The 18,291-nt window shown below is 44.9% G+C and overlaps 1 protein-coding gene across 1 annotated transcript in view; it reads left to right on the forward strand.

Annotated features, from left to right (window-relative positions):
- LOC146809168 (uncharacterized) overlaps nt 1-12,267 on the forward strand; it is a 102,171-nt gene extending 89,904 nt beyond the window's left edge. Inside the window, exon 2 of the mRNA XM_085614301.1 lies at nt 11,428-12,267. Coding sequence (XP_085470427.1) covers nt 11,428-11,846 — 419 coding nt within the window. The 3' untranslated portion in view covers nt 11,847-12,267. The remainder of the gene's footprint in view (nt 1-11,427) is intronic.
- Nucleotides 12,268-18,291: the final 6,024 nt, after the last annotated feature.

Below are 18,291 nucleotides of genomic sequence, written 5' to 3' on the forward strand. Positions count from 1 at the left end.
TACCGTGCGCTCAGGCGCAAATAGATGTGCCAGCTCTAGTGGAAGAGGGGTTATCATCATCCTCCTTTGTTTCTATTGTGGCCCCCATAAAGCAGGTTAAGCCAAGGAAAAAACAAAACAAACAGAAACAGAGAAAAAGGAGATTTTTACCAGCCCCTGCTGTAGATAGCTCTCCCCTCTTGGCCCCGACCCACCACCCCCCTACTTCTATCCCTCCGACCTGGGTGACTACCCTACTAATTGATCTCCAGTCCCACATAGACCAGTCTCTAAACCTTCTGGTTAAATCCCTGTCATCTAAAATTGACAGGTTGGTATCCTTAGTTAATTCTAAAGGATTTGGGAAGAAGCAGCCAACCCAGGACCCTAAGCCCATCTTGGGCAGTTCGGAGGGTGCTAGTTTTCAAGTAAATCTTACCAATTCCACCCCCCAATCACAGCCACCTTTACCCCCGATCCAGGTGGCCACGGATCTGGGCCAGCCTTCTATGGTGCATCCAACTGCCCCCTCCCTTAACGCTGGTCCTCATTTGTCCCTGACTATGCCCCGAGCCCCTACTGTCGTTCCATCAAATGAGCAGCTAACCCGCTGCAGGGATTCAGGTTCTCGGAATATAGACGGGGATGGATCCCGCCTACATGGGGGGGGGAACCGACTCCTCCGGAGCGTGGATGATTCACATCTTTTAGTCCAGCTTCCTCCGGAGGCAGCACCTTATGTGATCGTGCTTACAGGAGTTCCACCGGTAATGAATGGAAGGGGGGAATCCTATCTTGAACTAAAAAATAAAGTCATCCACTGGCTGTCCAAAAATAGACCACTGAAGGGAGTAGGGAGAGGGGAGATCCTTCATGTTCGGAGGGTTAGCTGGCTAGGGACCCGTTTAAAGGACATAGGGGGGGACTGTGTCCTGATTAATTTTAGGGACCCCAGAGTAGTAGATCACATTCTGGCGCAGGGAGGGCACCACAGAAGGGGTGCTATTGAGGCATCGCATTTGGGGTACTTCTATTCCATCTCCAATACTCTGGACCCAGTTGATTTACCTTACTTCCACCAGGCCCCACACAATTCTTACTTTAACATCCCGGTGGAAAACCGTTTTGGTGTGCTTAATGCGGTGGACTGACCATCACATCTGAGTCCTCGCAAGGGTGAGTTCTTGCCCGTGGGGGGGATCCAGGATGAGGATGTTTATGATATAATGACGATGGTGCCCTCGGTAGCTCCGGGTACGGAGAGTGGCCCTGGGCCCCCTTCCCCATCGTCCCTGTCCCCCAGTGCATCAGTGGGTTGTCTAGGGTCGAACCCCCTTGTGCATTTTGCTTCCCACAGCCCCCCCTCTCCCATCCCTTCGGTTGACAGCCCACCCCGTATACCTGGAAAATGTTCTACATTCTCTTCCACCGGCGTCCCATAAACTAATTGGAGCAGATCTTAATTGCCACTTTGAACCCCTCCCAGGGATCCCTTCCCCCTCCTGCGAGGAGGATGAAATCTATCTAATCCCAGATCTTATATCCTATCCGGCCAAACGTCTTTCCCCTCTTGCCCTTGAGATTAATAGGCTTACCATTGCACACTCCTTGCGGGCCTGCAATGGTAGACTCTGCCCGGACGTGCCGGGGTCTTTCACCTTTAACAGAGCTGGGAGCTGTTCGACTATCGACTATGTTTTGGTGAACGTGGAATTCTGGGGCCATTTGGCCTCCTTTTCTATTATTCCACGGGTCGATAGCGATCACAACCTATTGTCTCTGGAATTGATTACCAATCTAGGTGGTAGTGAATCTTTTAGGCCCCAATCTCCATTACATAGTGAGAATTTGGTTCTAGCGGCAGGTGGCAGACGGATCAGGTGGGAAAGGGTAGCGTCTGACGACTTAAAGCTGGCCGATATATATAGTACTGTGACCCGCTCCTTGGAAGCAGTCTTCCATCTTTTGAGTCCTGCTGGGGATATCCCGCAGTCCCGCTTTCTCGAACTCCAGACTATCCACAAGGATTTTCTTGGCAGTTTGGCTAGCTTCTTCTTTTATAACCCTACGGCCTCAAAACCAAGGCCCTTTAGGCCCGAGCACTGGTTCAATGGTACCTGTAGGCGGGCTAAGTCTGCCCTGCTAATAGAAGTGAAAGAGGGTACCTTGTCCAGTATCCGGGCGGCTAGGGCCACCTACAAAGACCTGATCAAGGAAGCAAAAGCTGAGTGGGAGGATCTAAGGTGGCAAAATTTACTCCAAGCTCTAGCAGACCGTGATTCGAGGGCGTTTTGGAACATTGTTCGATCGGGCACGGTAGCTAGTACCCCAGCAATTATTCCTAATCTCAGTGAGGAGGTCTGGCTCGCCCATTTCCAACCCCTCTTCTCGGCCAGTAACCCTCCGGGTAGCAACGATGCAGGCCTCTCACAGATTGATACTGCAATGGACTTGCTGAGCCAGGAAGACATTGAGTCTAGCCTCTTTTCTCTCCCAGAAATCGAATTGGCCCTCAATTCCCTTTCAGTAGGGAAAGCTCCGGGGCTCGACAAGATCCCCGGTGATCTCTACCGAAGTGATGTAAAAATTTGGGCACCTTATATACGTGTATATTTTAATGCCATTTTGCAGGGCCTTAGAATCCCGGACACCTGGTTGGGTGCAGAAATCATACCCATCCACAAAAAATCTTCCCCACTGGACCCAGCCAATTACCGCCCCATAAGCCTGATTGATGTTCTTCAGAAGCTGTTCGCCCGAGTCCTCTTATCCAGACTGCAGTTCTGGATGGAGGATCAACACATCCTAACCTCCCTACAGGCGGGGTTCCGAGCTAAGGTTTCTACTATTGATCAACTATTTAGATTACTCTTGATCTATTGGAAGACAGTCAGCATGGGTGCTGGTAATTTGTATCTGATCTTTGTGGACCTTCGGTCCGCCTTTGATATGGTGCAAAGGGAAAAACTCTGGGCCATTTTGCTAGAGATGGGGGCCCCCCCCTACCTTTGCCACTTATTCAAACGACTCCACCTAGGCACCTATGCAAGGGTGAGATATGGGAGAGGCGGGGAAATCTCCAGGCCATTCCCGGTAGAGAAGGGTGTGAGGCAGGGCTGTGTCCTGGCCCCCACCCTTTTCTCCCTTTTCATCAATGGGCTGATTGAGTATCTTTTGCGCTCCGCTAACCTGGACTCCCCTGTTTTGGCGGGGCGTAAGGTCCCGGCCCTGATGTTCGCTGATGATACGCTCTTGTTATCTCAATCTTACATGGGCATACAGAGTACACTAGAGGCCTTTTGCTCCTTTTGTAAAATCAGGGATCTGGAACTGAACCTCTCTAAGACCAAATTTATGGTTTTTGGTTCTAATTCACTTAATTGCCCCCACCCTAAACTGGGAGAGGTTGAGTTGGATAGGGTTGCCACGTTTGACTATTTGGGGGTGACCCTTAATGATAAAATGAATTGGGGATCCCATTTGGCAAAGGCAAATCTGAGACTAGCCCAATCAGTGGGGGGTATCCTGAAGGTGTTTAATAACTCTTCGTGTAAACCTCTGGGCCCCCCATTGGAAATCTACAAATCCCAAGCCAGAGGAGGAGCACTTTATGGTGCTGAATTATGGGGATACTCTACCCCCGCTTCCCTCTCATCTATTGAGAATTCCTTTATCAGGAGATTGCTGAAACTACCTGTCAGCACCCCACTAATCCCTCTGAGATGGGATCTGGGTTTGATCCCCATAGAAGAGATTGCCCTGAACCGTCCTCTTCAGTTCTGGAGGCGTCTTTGGTCAACGCCCGAGTTGGAAAGCTATAGGTTTGATCTCGGTGACGTTATGGCAAGGGGAAAATCGGATAAGATCCCCTGGCTTCCCTACATAAAGAACCTTTGCAACCTAATTGGGATGAGGAATTTATGGTCTGCCCCGGAAGTGACCTGCCGTACACTTTCGAAGAACTCATTGAGGGAGGTTTTGAAATCTTTTAGGAAGGGTATCTTACTCCATTCCCCCCTGGGCAGGCTTACTGACACTTTTCTGGATATTAAGTGCAGTCCCAAATTCGAAGTCTTCCTAGACGTGATCCAACCTCCTCTGGCTAAGAAACTTTACATACAGTTTAGACACGGTTCGCTTCCACTGAGAGATCTCACCCATAGATGGTCTAATGTTGCAAACCCCGTTAGTTCGTGCCCCCTATGCTCTGCTACTTGCGAAACAGAGCTGCATGTTGTTCTCTTTTGTCCCTCATATACTATTGCACGGAAAAAGTGGATCATCCAGCTATGCAAGTCTAGGGGTCTTAGGGACTATAAGGAGGTGTTCAGAATTCTGAAATATGACACCACCCCTTTGGTAGTGTTTGCAATGGCTAAATTCCTCCTCTCAATGTGGTTTGCTAGGTCCAAATTTTTGTCTTCTGCTACTCACCCCCCTGATTCAGTACTACCTATATCATCATCTTAGTACTTTGAGGTATTATGTGTATATCTCTGGCCCTGGATTAATTTTAACTTTTTTCCCGTTTCGTGGAAAAGATCTTCTTTTTACTGTGTAAGTTCCATAGAACTGTCTTAATGTTTTAATGGATTTCACTCTATACAATGCTATTTAATCATGTTTTAAATGTATTTATGTATTTATGTCTTTTTATGGTATTTTACCGAAATAAAAGCTTTGACTGACTGACTGACAATATCCCACTCCAGGAGCTCCCTACTTTTATCCGTCAGGCGAGAGAGATCACCGCCCTCTAGATACGTGGATATCTGTTCCACGTTGGCCAGTGCTTATATTTATTAATTTTAAGTATAATACACAATAATCACAATACAAAAAATATTTCTGCAAGGTATGAAATATGCAACCATATCAATACCTAAATATATACATAAAATGGAATGAAAACAAAGAAGGGCTGCAATAAAAATTATGACATAAAATAGCATTCATTTTGTAATGAGTTACATGTATTAATATGCGAGTCCAAGAAATACCACATATTGGGACTAATAACAGAGCAGGCTTTACAATTATGTTATTAATGAGGATTGCCCACGTCTCAGGAAAATAATCCATTCCCACCAAGCTTTAACTGATAATAATTTTGCATCCTTATATCTGAAGTAATTTATTTAATCACTGTAAAAATAAGAAAATCAAAAAGTTTACAATCATCAGGAGATAATACTGTTTTAAAAGAATAAGATTTGTAGATTAATATAGGAAACTATGAAGGTACCTGGATTTTAAATAGCTGGTTAATAATGTTACAAACTTCAGACCAAAATTTAAAAATGATAGGAAAATTATCAATTATATGCTGGAAATCTCTAGTGGCAGTTTTCCAATGCCAAAAGTTTGGTGAATCTAAGTGTTTAACTTTGAATAATTTAACTGAGGACCAAAACATTGATATAATAAATAAATATTAGTTTGTATAAGAGTAGCCAGAAAGTAACTAGTGATATTAGATAGCCAAACAGATTTCCATTTTATATTTGAAGAGTGTATATTTATGTCTAAGGACCATTTGTGATTTAGAGCCATAAAAGGGGGAGGATGAGCAGAACGTGTTTCATACACTATAGCAGCTAAAAGTCATGTGTGGTTAAATAGCCCTCGAGAGAGTTCCATATTAGATAATTTAGCAGAATGTATACGTATTAAGGATAGTATTGCAAAGTAACTCATATTTAGGAAATCCCAATTCAGGTAAATGATACTTGGTGCTTAATTCGTTGATGAATAGAACATATTACCTGGACAAGTATCAGTAATATAAAGAATACCAGCATTTATCCATGAGCTTCAGAAAGAAATATGATTATTCAATTTAAGTTGGGATTAAACCAAATGGAATCTTTTTAGATGATTTAATGTTAATAGGACATATTTCATCAGAAAATAAAAGGGAAAGTTTAGAGGCTGCAAAAGTGGGTGAAATGTTACCAAATTGACTGTTAGTTATGGTAATAAGAGCAGGAAGAGGGCAGGATTTTAGTAAGTCTTTCACTAATGTAAGCTACTTGGGGGATTTAAAAGGACCAATATTTTCGAACCATAGAAAGCATTTGGTATTTCTGGAAATCAGATAGGCCAACACCTCATTCTTGTATGGGAATTTGTAAAGTTTTAAGACTAAGGTGCATAGGCTTATTTTTCCAAATAAACATAGGGGGAGATTTACGAAAAGTGACGCATCACTGCCGCAACACAGCGATGCGTCAGAAATCTTGCTTCGCTGCTGCGACAACGCAAGTCAACCCGGAAGCGCCATATCAACAAGGCGTCAGAGCCTGGCGCAACGGCAACCTGCGTCAGAGAAACTGACGTAGATGCCACAAATGTGCCGCAAGTCAGCCTGACGCAACTGCAGGAAAAGTCACGTAAGGCTGACTTGCGACACGCAACGCCATTCCGATGACTCTGCGATAGCACACACTGCGTGAAATGTCAAAAGTCAACCGGGAAAGCGACTTAAATAGAAATAAAGATATTTGTGGACAACAGAGGAGCCAAAAATGGAACCTGAAGGTCACACCAGCACCCAGGAACTACACAGGCAAACATCGCCAGCAGAAGCCCTGATGCACAGGCTGAACCTGTGGCCAAACGAAAGCGCAAGTCCAACTTCAGCCATGAGGAAAACGAAATCCTGGTGATGAAGGTCACCAACCACAAGCACCAGCTGTTTGTGAATTCAAAGCTGCCCATTTCCAAAAAAGAGGCGATATGGCAGCGAATTGTCATGAAAATCAACAGCGTGGGCCAGGCCAAGCGTACCGTGCTTGACTGCAAAAAAAGGTGTCATGACTGCAAGCGTTGCACAAAAGAAGAAAAACTTGCAGCAAACCGCAAGGCTGCCTTACAAACTGGAGGAGGCAGCCCAGCAGACCCGGAGGTCCTTGACAACCTGGAGGAGCGGGGGACATGAGTCATTCCAGAGGAAATAGTGACAGGAATCTCCGGACACAACAGTGCCGCAAGAGAAACTGAAGAGTAGACAACGGGTAAGTAACAATAAATGCACATATGTCAAAAGGGGTCATGGTGGGCATAGCAGCTAGAAATTTCACTGTGCCGCAGTCTGATATGTGCATATTGTTGTCCTCATACTTGTCCACAATTACAAAAATTCTCAATGTGAGTCAAACACATATGTCAATCAAACATTTAAAATTTCAGAAAAGCACCGCCATGTCCATCTCTGATGGAGCAGACATACTGGACATCATTTATGTAGGGACTTGCACCACCGGTACCTCACTTTTCAGAATGTCCAAAGTGAAGATCTGTCGGTGCAAGGAGTACATAAAAGATGTGCACAAGATCATGCATATGCATACATGCGTAACGTAGATAATAAGTTGCAAACTGGCGCTACATCTTGGCTGTACGTCCTTGAGGTGTGCCAGTAGGTTTGGGCAGGTTTAGAACAGTGGGTGGAGGATGTGTGCAGCGGGGTCATAGAATGTAAGCGTAGGCGAAGTGCTGTGGCCAAGGGACTCCATGATAACAGATTAGATGTACAGGAGCCCTTTGGAATGTGGATCAATGATGGTGGTGGTGTCTGGTGGGCATGGTGAATATGTGGCATTCACAATGATGGTTGGTCCATGTGAATAGTGTAGTGTGGCTGGAGTTGAATCTGTCTACTGTGGAGGAGGTGTGCCTGTCAATGTCTCCTGCAATGTGGCTTGGTGTTGCCAATAGCTCCCTCAGTCTGATGTCAGAAATGTCACCAAGGAGGCAATGGTGTCCTGGTCACGGGTGTGGTTCAGGTGGAACCAGAGTTTCTGAAGTAGGAAGGGGGGTGTGTGCGAGCCTGGTGTGCAATGATGTCTGCAATGGCATTGGTGAATTGGTGTACATGGCCCGGGTGGCCTGAAAATGAAGGTGCCAATGTGGATGTTGCCTTGCCTGGTCTGACCGTTTTAAGTTGAGTCGTACCATGGTTTCTGCTGGGTCATTTAAGTGTATGTTCATTTTGAGTGTTCTCCTTCCACGTAGGATATGGCAATGCCTCATCCTTGATGGACGTGGTGGACCTTGGGGGGAATTAAGTAGCTGTCACTGATGCCGATGGTGATTACAGGTCTCAAACAAAGTTTTGTGCATGTGTATGTGAAGCAGGTGACATATGAAGAGTCAACAGCAAGGTTGTGTGACATCTCTGTAGTGGGCATGTGTAGTGCCGGCAGATTGTGGAGGTTTTTTTGAGCTGGTTGTGTGTACTGTTGTTTTGCTGGGTGACAAAAGTCACTGGTGTCCTGATGTATAAGAATGCCTGTCCTGAGATTAGACTTGCGCAGGGGGCAAGATAAGCATACTGTACTGCAAGATGGCAGGTGTGGTTGCGTACAGGGTGGATGTCGAGGAGGGTGTTTGTGTTGCAGCAGAGGAGTGTATAAGAGGAATGGTCCTAGCTGGTGAGTGTGGTCCTAGGGCAAATGACTGCATACGGTCTCATCCATGGCTTCCCTCCATCATGCTAGATGTACATTACAACACAGTTATCACATTTGAATGTCAATTCCAAGTAACCACAGGCACGCAGTTGCCTTCACCTTGCATGTTATATCAATGCATTGTGATGGAACTAATGGAGTTCCATCCGTCCTAGCCTAGGTAATGTGTACCGGTGTGATATAGCAATGTAATCCTTTTTCTTTGTGACACATTCAGAGATATTGGCTGTCTTGTGGAGAAATAAGGGACTATAGTGTCTTTTTTGTGTGGTCAAAAGCAAAACAGGATGCCTTTTGTGGCAAAAAAATTAAACTAGTGTGTGTTTTCTGGGGTCAAACATTGCAATTTGGGTGTCGAATGTGGGCTAAATTTGAATATAGTGGGTCTATGGGGGCCAGAAAATGAAGATAGGGTGTCATTTGGGGGCAAAATATGAAAAGTGGGTGGCATATGGGGGCAATGCATGAAAATATGGTGTCTTTTGGGGGCAATCCATGAAAATATGGTGTTGTCTGCACCAAATGTGATATCTACTGTTGTTTGGGGGGGTCTTGATGAATCTCAGGTATCTGGCGTTGTTATGTTTAACAAGTGTTCCTTTTAGGGTTGCACTCATTGTAGTGGTTACTGTAATTCACAAGGCTATCCTATCCAGCTCTCACCACACTGTTGTAACATGAGACCCATTGATATGCATCATATTTGAAAGAAATGGAATGGTATGCCTTGCAACAAAAGACATCTTATGTTTGTTCACAACTGGTCTGCCTGCTGCACATGGCTGCACAGCATCTGGCAGTGAGAAATGATGTAGGGGCACTGGACAGCTGGCTGGAGAAATAATGTAGAAAATACACTGGAGGGGGCATGGATGTGGGGGTGGGTGTAAGTGGGGGCCTTACATCACATTAAAAATGAAAATGTGCAACAAGGCCTGGGCATGTGTAATATGTGCACCTGGGCCCATGAGTCTGCCTCAAGGGACAGGAAGCAGCCAGGCTCCCTCACGTAAGTCAATCACAGGGCTGCAATGTGGTTTTGTGAATCCTCATGCACGCAGGGACAGTGCGTTCTGACAGAGGCTTGATGGGTGGGCATGTACTTAATGCACGATGTAATACTGTCCGCATTGTGAACAGGGATGTGCACATGACTGTTTGTGCCGGCTTGAGAGGACAAATGACCAGACATTGTGCACTTCAGTAGGCATACTACTGAGTCATGGGCCTAATTCTGAGTCGAGCAGCCCCAATCCCCCTCACACCCATAAAGGAAATGTAGCACCAGTTCATAGATAAATGACCATCATGGTATTTGCTTCACTGTTTAGCACTGCTCAAATTCCTGGGCCCAAAGCTCATGCTCCATAAAGGATTATCTCCCAATGTGTGTCCTGCACCCACAGGTGCACCCCTGCACACTACCATATCATGGGCATCCTACACTACACATCACACCTTGCACTCACTTGGACATCCACACAGTGGTGATATCTGATGCACCCTCACAAAGTCGGTGAATCAGCCAGCAGGATCCTCCGCTAGGTGGACTTACACAGGCTTGGGAATAGCATTCCCTGCCAAGACAGCTGGGCAATGACACGATGAAGGGGATGCAACATGCACCCCTTATGTGTGTATTTTGAGTGCCAATGCTACATACGTTAGAATCATCTCAGGGTCAAAACCATCCACAGCGTCTGGCCACTGACCCATCCTGTGGCCTAGGATGCAGATATGCGTTGAACACCATTGGCAATATCCCTTGTGCAGCACAGTGTACTGTTGGTGCATGGTATGCAATGTGACCCTCCCTAGGTAGTTACACCGGAGAACAGGTAACATTCACAAATACATGGGGGTACAGGGTGTATTCTCACACAAGTCTGCAACATGCCTCCATGCAACCATGCTGGCTCCAACACCAGGTAAGGGTGATCACCAATGCCTCAATGCCTCAATGCCCAACAACAGAGCCCAGCAAATAGACTGCACCTACACATCCCAGGTTGACTCACTAATGGCAGGCCAGCAATGGCATCATGAGCCGTGAACTCATCGGTGCCTACATGGGTTTGTATGCCATTGTGTAGTAGGATTGCCCAATGAGATGTAATGCACACTGGTTGTGCTCAGCAAAGTGCATGTACTCAGTAGTGTAGCCGCTACTTCTGCATTTTCCTCGGTTTCTGGATGGCCATGGCATTTGGGGGGCCTGGGGGATTTGATGCTCTGTGAGGTACTGGGGCCAGGCCAATACATTCTGCATGATAACCAATGTTAGTTACATAGTAATCATTGTAGGTTGACTCATAGGCTCATTTTCACACAGTTGATGCCAGAATAAATAGTGCAGAATAAATTGATTGCATTTTTGGCTAATGTGTTTTTTATCACTCATTGCTTGCCAATGGTGTAATTACTAACGCTTTCATAGCAGAGTTCCTGGCAGTCTTTATTGAAGACAACTGCAAATCTTGCTATGTCACAGCGTATTGTAAGAACTTCAGGAACAGTGTGTCCTTAGTGGGTGATAAGCTGGCACAACACAAACTTACGCTGACTAGTGTTTGTTGTAGTTGGCACCCATGGTCCGTAATGTTGCAAAAATGTGCAGGGACACATCTCATTAGTTTGTTTTTAAAGGAGGCCAACACCATGGAATCACACACAAATGTACACTTGCAGTGTTGCCCAGAAATGACACCTACCACTAAGAGCAACATTATCATTGTGGTGTATGTACACAGGTCAGTATCAATGCATACCAATTACCAGCACCACTACTGTAACAATAAGTGGTGCTTTGTCCAGTCAAATGGCTATGAGTCTAAAGCATCAGTCTGCCTAAGGACATAGATCGCTTGAATGTGTCACAAAGATCAGCTTTGATAAGACACGTGATGCCTCTCACTAAACATAAATACAATTGAACATGCAAACCCTACTAACAGATTTGCTCCTTCTTTTTCAGAGAATGCTGCTTCTACATCACAACAGGTGGGGGACACCAAACTGTTGGATGATATGGATGACAACCCGCCCTCCATTGACACTGGCACATTGGAGGAGCCAATAACCACTATCCGGTCACCTACACCACCTCCAGAGCATGACAACGGTGTGATTGCTGCTCAAGCGGAACCCCCACCCCCACCAGATTTTGCCACCACAAACATGAGCACCGAGTGGGAGAACACACAGCGCGAGTTCCAAAGAACTGCTGTATCTCTACAGCGGGAGCTCTTCAATGAGGTACATGTTGCAGTGGTGAGTATGGGCGGCATCATGCAAGTCATACTACGAAGCATGAATCCGGATTTGGCTAACATCAGCACAGAGCAAGCCAGCTCCACCCAAACACCGGGACTAGCTCAATCACTAAACAGCTAATATCATGAGTCAGAGGCATGTTCAAATGCCACCACAAAGTGTCACCAGGGAGGTAGCCCAGCACCTACAAAACATTGACAACAGAATGAGAGACATGCAGCAACTGCAAGACCTTTACATGTCAACCCTCACAGCCTTTCATGGTGAGTTGCTGACTGTGATAAAAAATCAGCAACTGATGCTGAATGACCTAATGGCTAACTTAATCTACCCTGAACATGTGTTCCCTCACACATCCTCTGCCACTGCTGGTGGTAGCAGTGGGACAACATGCCCTGCAGCAAACGAAGAAACCAAGACACACTCTGACGACTCGGACGATGACTTTGCAACCCACTTCCAGAGGAAGACTGGCCACTAAATGACAGTACGTCACAGGTGTCGTATGACAACCCACAAAAAGTCACTTCAATGAGAACAAGGACCGGCTACAAGAGCATCATGAAAAATTGTACAACGATGCCACACTACATATTTTCATTTCGAAAAACTGAAGTCCAATACATTGTGACAATAACAATGTTTCAATCACCAACCTCCGTTTCAAATAAAATATCTTTGTCCCAACACTCTCAAACATGTCAACGAGTGCTGTTTCCTCACTTGTGTGTCAAGAACAATGTGCCCTTGGGTCCAGTTTGTACCATTCCACAATATCACTGTGTATAATGTTTGATGTGAAATCCAGACACACATGGAATAGTGCCTAAGTACAAGATAAATGTTTGTAAGTATGACTAATTAAATGTGAAAATACATGCTGTCACATGTGGAAATAAGTGACTGCTACTCATGAATGTGCTGCAGCGCATCACCACAAGCCCTTCCTGAACACAGGAATGCCACACATATTCACAGAATATTTGGCATTTCTGTGCTCTCCCCTCTGCTGGTGCTGAAACATCTGCCATGAGCCTGTGTATGCACACTAGCAGCATGCCTCAAGGATGCCTGCGTCATGGTGGGGTGATTAGTTGTGCATGAAGGTGCACCTCCACACACAAAAATTGTCTCAACTGGCTTTTGGGCAAATTAATGCATGCTGTAGACTGCAGCGCAACTTCAAAATCACTGAAACATGGAGAAAGGCAAAGCATGGTCATCAATGTGCCTCTCTCTGCCACACCTAGGGCCATATGTAGATAGCTAAATACCGGTCGGTAACGGCCGAAAATCGGTAATTTTCCTGTTACCGACCGGTATTTAGCCCTTTCCAATGTAGGAGGCAGGTTTTAAGGATTCGGTAATTTACCGAATCGGTATGTTAAGAAATCGGTAAAATACCGATTCGGTAAATTACCGAATCCTCAAATCCTATGTAGGGGGCACCCAAGTGAGTGCTTTTTTGTTTCAAGGATTCGTTATTTACCACCAACTACAGGTTGGTGGTAAATACTGAATACCTGTTAAAAAGCACTTTTGTGCTTTTCTAGATATGCCATGTGGCAGACATACATGCCCTTAGGGCATGTATGTGCGCCACATGTGCACACATGCACGATTCAGGGGTGCAACAGGGTGTCAATGTGACACCCTGCCACCCTTGAATCTGCTCCCCCTATTACCGAATCGGTATTTACCGAATCGGTAATAGTCAATGGCTTCCCATTCATTCCTATGGGCCTCCAGGCCCATAGGAATGAATAGGAAGGTATCCCTTCTTACCGATTCGGTTAATACCGAATCAGTAATACCGATTATCACTGAATCGGTAAAATTTACCGATTTTTTACCTACATTATATTTACCGATACATATAAATTACCTACATATGGCCCACAGTGACCTGACCATTTGCCGGATTAGGATTTCTTGTAAAGTTGGAATGCCGTCTACTTCCAGGGTTTCGAGGTGTGAACACCCACAGCAACCCACATGGAATGCACCATTCACAAATACAGCTTAGAGAAAAATGGCTGGAGTGACAAGTGCAGCATTGGATGATGTACGTATTTTGGCACTGGTCCCATTGGATATCTGTGCTGCATTCGACAGGGTCTCCCAACAGATCTCACTGCAAAGGTTGGAGTAGGCAGGCGTAGCGGCCATTGCACTGGAATGGTTCACCTCTTGCCCTCCTGAGAGGAGCTTCCATGGAATGGATCCCCCTTTCACCTCCATGCCTCACACTATTAAAGAGGGTGTGCCACAGGGCTCAGCTCTGAGCCAAACACTTCTTAATCCATGTGTCCAATCATTAGCTGTGCTGTCCATTTTTTGAGGGCTCACAGCAGTATCACATGCAGATGATACGCACTTGCTAGCTGCACTTTCCAATAACTGGGTGCCGGATGGCCATAATTTCTGGAACAATCTTGCTGCTGTTGCTGAGTGGATGACTGCCAACTGCCTCCAGCTCAATGCCAGCAAGTCTGAGGTGTTGCTGGTGAGTAAAGATAATAAGCTGTGGAGTGAATGCTGGTGGCCTTCAACCCTTGTTTGGCACTCACACATAAACAGGTGGTGAAAGACCTGGGTGTCTGGGTTGACTCGGCTCTCATCATCCAGGCCCAGACTAAGAAATTGGCTGGAACGTGTCTTGGTATACTAAGGGGGTTCACACTGCTGTTGGTAGTTATTTTTGTCAAGCCATCCAACAGTCAGGTTATTGTCCAGGGCTCTGTTTTTTTGAAACTGTATTACAGCACCTTGCTCCAGCTGGGGGCAAACAAGTCTGAGATTGTGAGACTGGCGAGGGTCCAAAAACGCAGCTGCCAAGACTCTACTTGGTCTCCATAGAACCTGCTTCAACACCAGCGCCAGTTGTCAGTTTCACTGGCTGCCGGTGGCCAGAGGAGTGAGTACAAGTTTCTCTGCATTGCGTCTAAGGTCTTTAATCCATCCTCTCCTGGCATCGTGGCCAACATGCTGTCACAATACACCACCACTCACCAACAGCTCAACAGCTGGCGGTTGTCGCACGGGTAAGGAGGGTGTGAGCTGGTGGGTGCTCCTACTGCACAATAGCAACTCAACTTTTGAACTCATTTACTACACACATTTGCAGCATGGATTTTTCTCTGGGCTTTCGTGAGGCTATCAAGATCCACCTCTTCACTTAAATTTAGGCCTCCTTCTGTCACCTGCCCCCTGTTCTGTCTGCTATCAGCGCTGGGAAGGCCCTTTGCTGGGGAAGATGTGCGCAATATAACACGTCTAAACAAAACAGAACATAAAAAAGTCTACACAGGGTGGCTTGGTGAGTCCCTGTAAAAATGGGGCTGAGAAAATCACCGCCAGTGTGTCACAAAAAGTCATGTACTGGCAGTGCAAGAGGATTTTGAATCTGCACATACACCATTGATGACGTTGTGTAAAAATATATCATTGTTATGCCTTCAGATTTTTAACATACCAGCCAACAAGATGGGCTGAAGTTTTGACCTGGGCACTTCATACACCATCATTAAAACTTAACTACGCCTGTATACAGACATTGGGTTGTCCAGTCATATGAACTAGCCACTCGTAACACAATGACTACTTGTACATTAACATGGTGTAGCTATTACAACCCCGAGGGAGTTAATGTGTGGTGAGTACATTCTGTACATCTGTGTATGAGACAAGCCATATTTTACTTACATATAGCAACATCATACCCAGCAGAGACTGAATAATGATAGATACACATGCAGAGGTTGTCCAAAGACTCATGATTAGAATCCCAAATGTTTGTATGTGTCAGACCTATTTTTGCTACCCAAAAAATCAAAGCACAGATGTTGAATGAACATGTACATCTAGTCAGACATGTAGCACCAACCTACCAGAATGTACTAATATGATGCACTCAAATATGAACCGGTGGTCACAGTCCATGTGCCCATTTACTCATACCTACAACATAGTAAATGCTGACCATCAAAGAATATAGTTCAATGTAGGTAAATAAAGTGTTTATATATAAAAAAAAAAAACATTAATAACACACACTCTAAAATACATTAAAAACTAGTGTTAAATCCCTAAACCTATCTAAACTAACTAACCTTAACCTACCTAACTTAACTTAATGTTCCTAAGCAAAACTATGATCATGTGGGACAACTAAACATCATCCCCCACCCCCCTTAACACATCAATGCACAATAGACATACACATACTTATTCTATACTTGAATTAACTAGTAATGTATGAAAAAACAAACATATATTTTTTTGGTATTTTTTTTTTTATAAACCTATCAACACACATAACATGACCCCCCCCCCCCTAATTGTTAATAAAATCCCCTATGATAAAAAAATGTATTAAGCTATCAAAAATGCACACCTAAATAACAAACCTAACTAATCTAACTATGTCTACATATATCAACAACTATAAAATTACTAATAAAAGGAATCTTACATATAAAAAAGCTAACAGAATAAATATTAAACACTATATACAATCAGCCCTCAGATCAGGCTGATCAAATGGTCCAGGCTCTGCTGCATCATGTCTAATTTTTGCGTTAAATTGTCTATTCTCTTGTCCATTGATTCCATTCGCCCCATCAATGTGTCAAGCTCGTCTGGCGCCATGCCTTGTCCTCTTTACTGGCCAGACGTCGGGGAGGGGGGTCCGACAGCTCCTGGTGCTGTGCCTGGGGCCACGGTGGACACAGGATGCTGGGGTGTTGTCTTGCCATCCTTTGCCGCGGGGTTGGTGACCCACGTATTGGCAGCCCTCTGTTTATCATACTGCCGGGAGGTCCACCTGAAGCCCTTCACCACTGGCCATTTGGGAGCATATCGGGCCTTCCTGATGAGGAAAACCCGTTCCTCTTCCGCATTCATGTTATCTGTAAGAAAAGAGGGACACGTGTCAGTCCACCAGTACATGACGGACAGAAATTAATAGGAAGTGCATGCTATCATCTGTTATGTAATCAACATTCGGGGCAATCATCTGGTATCTGTGGGGCCCACACACCCCAATACAGAACTACTGATTTTGTACATCATAAACTGTGCAGTCAACTGAATGTCATGGTTGCACGTTAATCATTCCCACACTTAACAAATGAATGAGGAGCCATAGGAATGACAAACCAGTTGACAGACATCATGGCATTTGATCATTTCCTCCAAAAACTAACATCATCTGGCTAGCCTTGCACAAGTTATGGAGTCAAGTGAACATTTAACTGCAATGGATGCTAAGTTCTGACAGTGTCACAGTTTGTCATGGATGAAGACCATCTTCCCTAGACATATTTACCACTTGCACATTCATTTCACACTCCAACAGAGTAATGCACTGTAGTGGCAATTTGCTTTTAGGGATACAGAGATGTGGTTGCTGTCTCAACACCAAGGAGACTCATAATTGATTACAATACTCAAGTTGACTGGCATGCAGCATGCCACGTAGTACTAGCAGGGTGAACTGAACGTCTGCTTTGTTTTTACAGCATACATGCACCGAGCTCCAAAATGTAGACTGTAGTTTTAGTGTGTATTGTCTAATCTACGACACACAAAACATATCTACTGTTTGATCGCAGCTACTTAGTCGTCATGATAAAGGATCAAGGATGCGTCACAGCATCATGACATAAGTCTTACGTTGTCATGAATGTGAATGCAATTTTTTAATACAAGATGTGCCACACTTGTGTGATGATACAGTTTAATATTGTCACCTACCATACGCACCAAAGCAGATCAAAGCAATGCACTATCATCCCTCATCTGTCCTATGGGAAAAAAGGGACAATCAACCAGTACAGTTCAAAGGATGATGACCGAAGGACTCATGCACAGCTGTTGAAGTGTTTGGACCCCAGAAATGCTTCTCTGCAGTCCATACATTATTTTGGAATGCAAAAATGCTGTGCAGGTCATCATGGCACAGGGGCATCTGAATGATTGTTCCCTACATATCCAATAATCTGTGGGAACCCCATTGGAAGTCAAGTACAAACAGAAATTTTGAACGTGGCTCTGTGATACTTCTAGATATAAGATAAGGCTGTTAGCCAAAAATCAACTTGAAGGGTGATTCCTGTCTCACAAACAAATTGCTCTGTAAATTGAAAAACAAAAAGCCAGCATACTCTTGAAAGAAGCATTGATGAAGTCCAGGAGGACGAAATGCGCATGGGCTGCCATCTGTTGTGTTACATGTAGGAACAGTTAATGCATGGACACTACACCAGCTGTGGAGCACATATTTGAACATCATCCTTGAAACTGTGTGGATTGTTTCTGCCATTTTTTCAACATAAGGAAAATCATGGATACTAGTCACATTGCTTTGCTGTTATTCGTGCATATGGTACATAGTGTCATCTAGACTCCGTCGTAGGAATAGTGGATTCATATCCAAGGTGGGTGGGTATTCTAGCACAATGGGAGCACCCGATAAATATGATGAGCTACAGATTGAATGCTAACTACATGACTCACTGACATATTGATATGCAGATCGCAAGGCATATCCACTGGACATTTC

This window comes from Triturus cristatus, chromosome 7 (genome assembly GCF_964204655.1).
Source record: "Triturus cristatus chromosome 7, aTriCri1.1, whole genome shotgun sequence".
In the NCBI taxonomy this organism is placed as follows: Eukaryota; Metazoa; Chordata; class Amphibia; order Caudata; family Salamandridae; genus Triturus; species Triturus cristatus.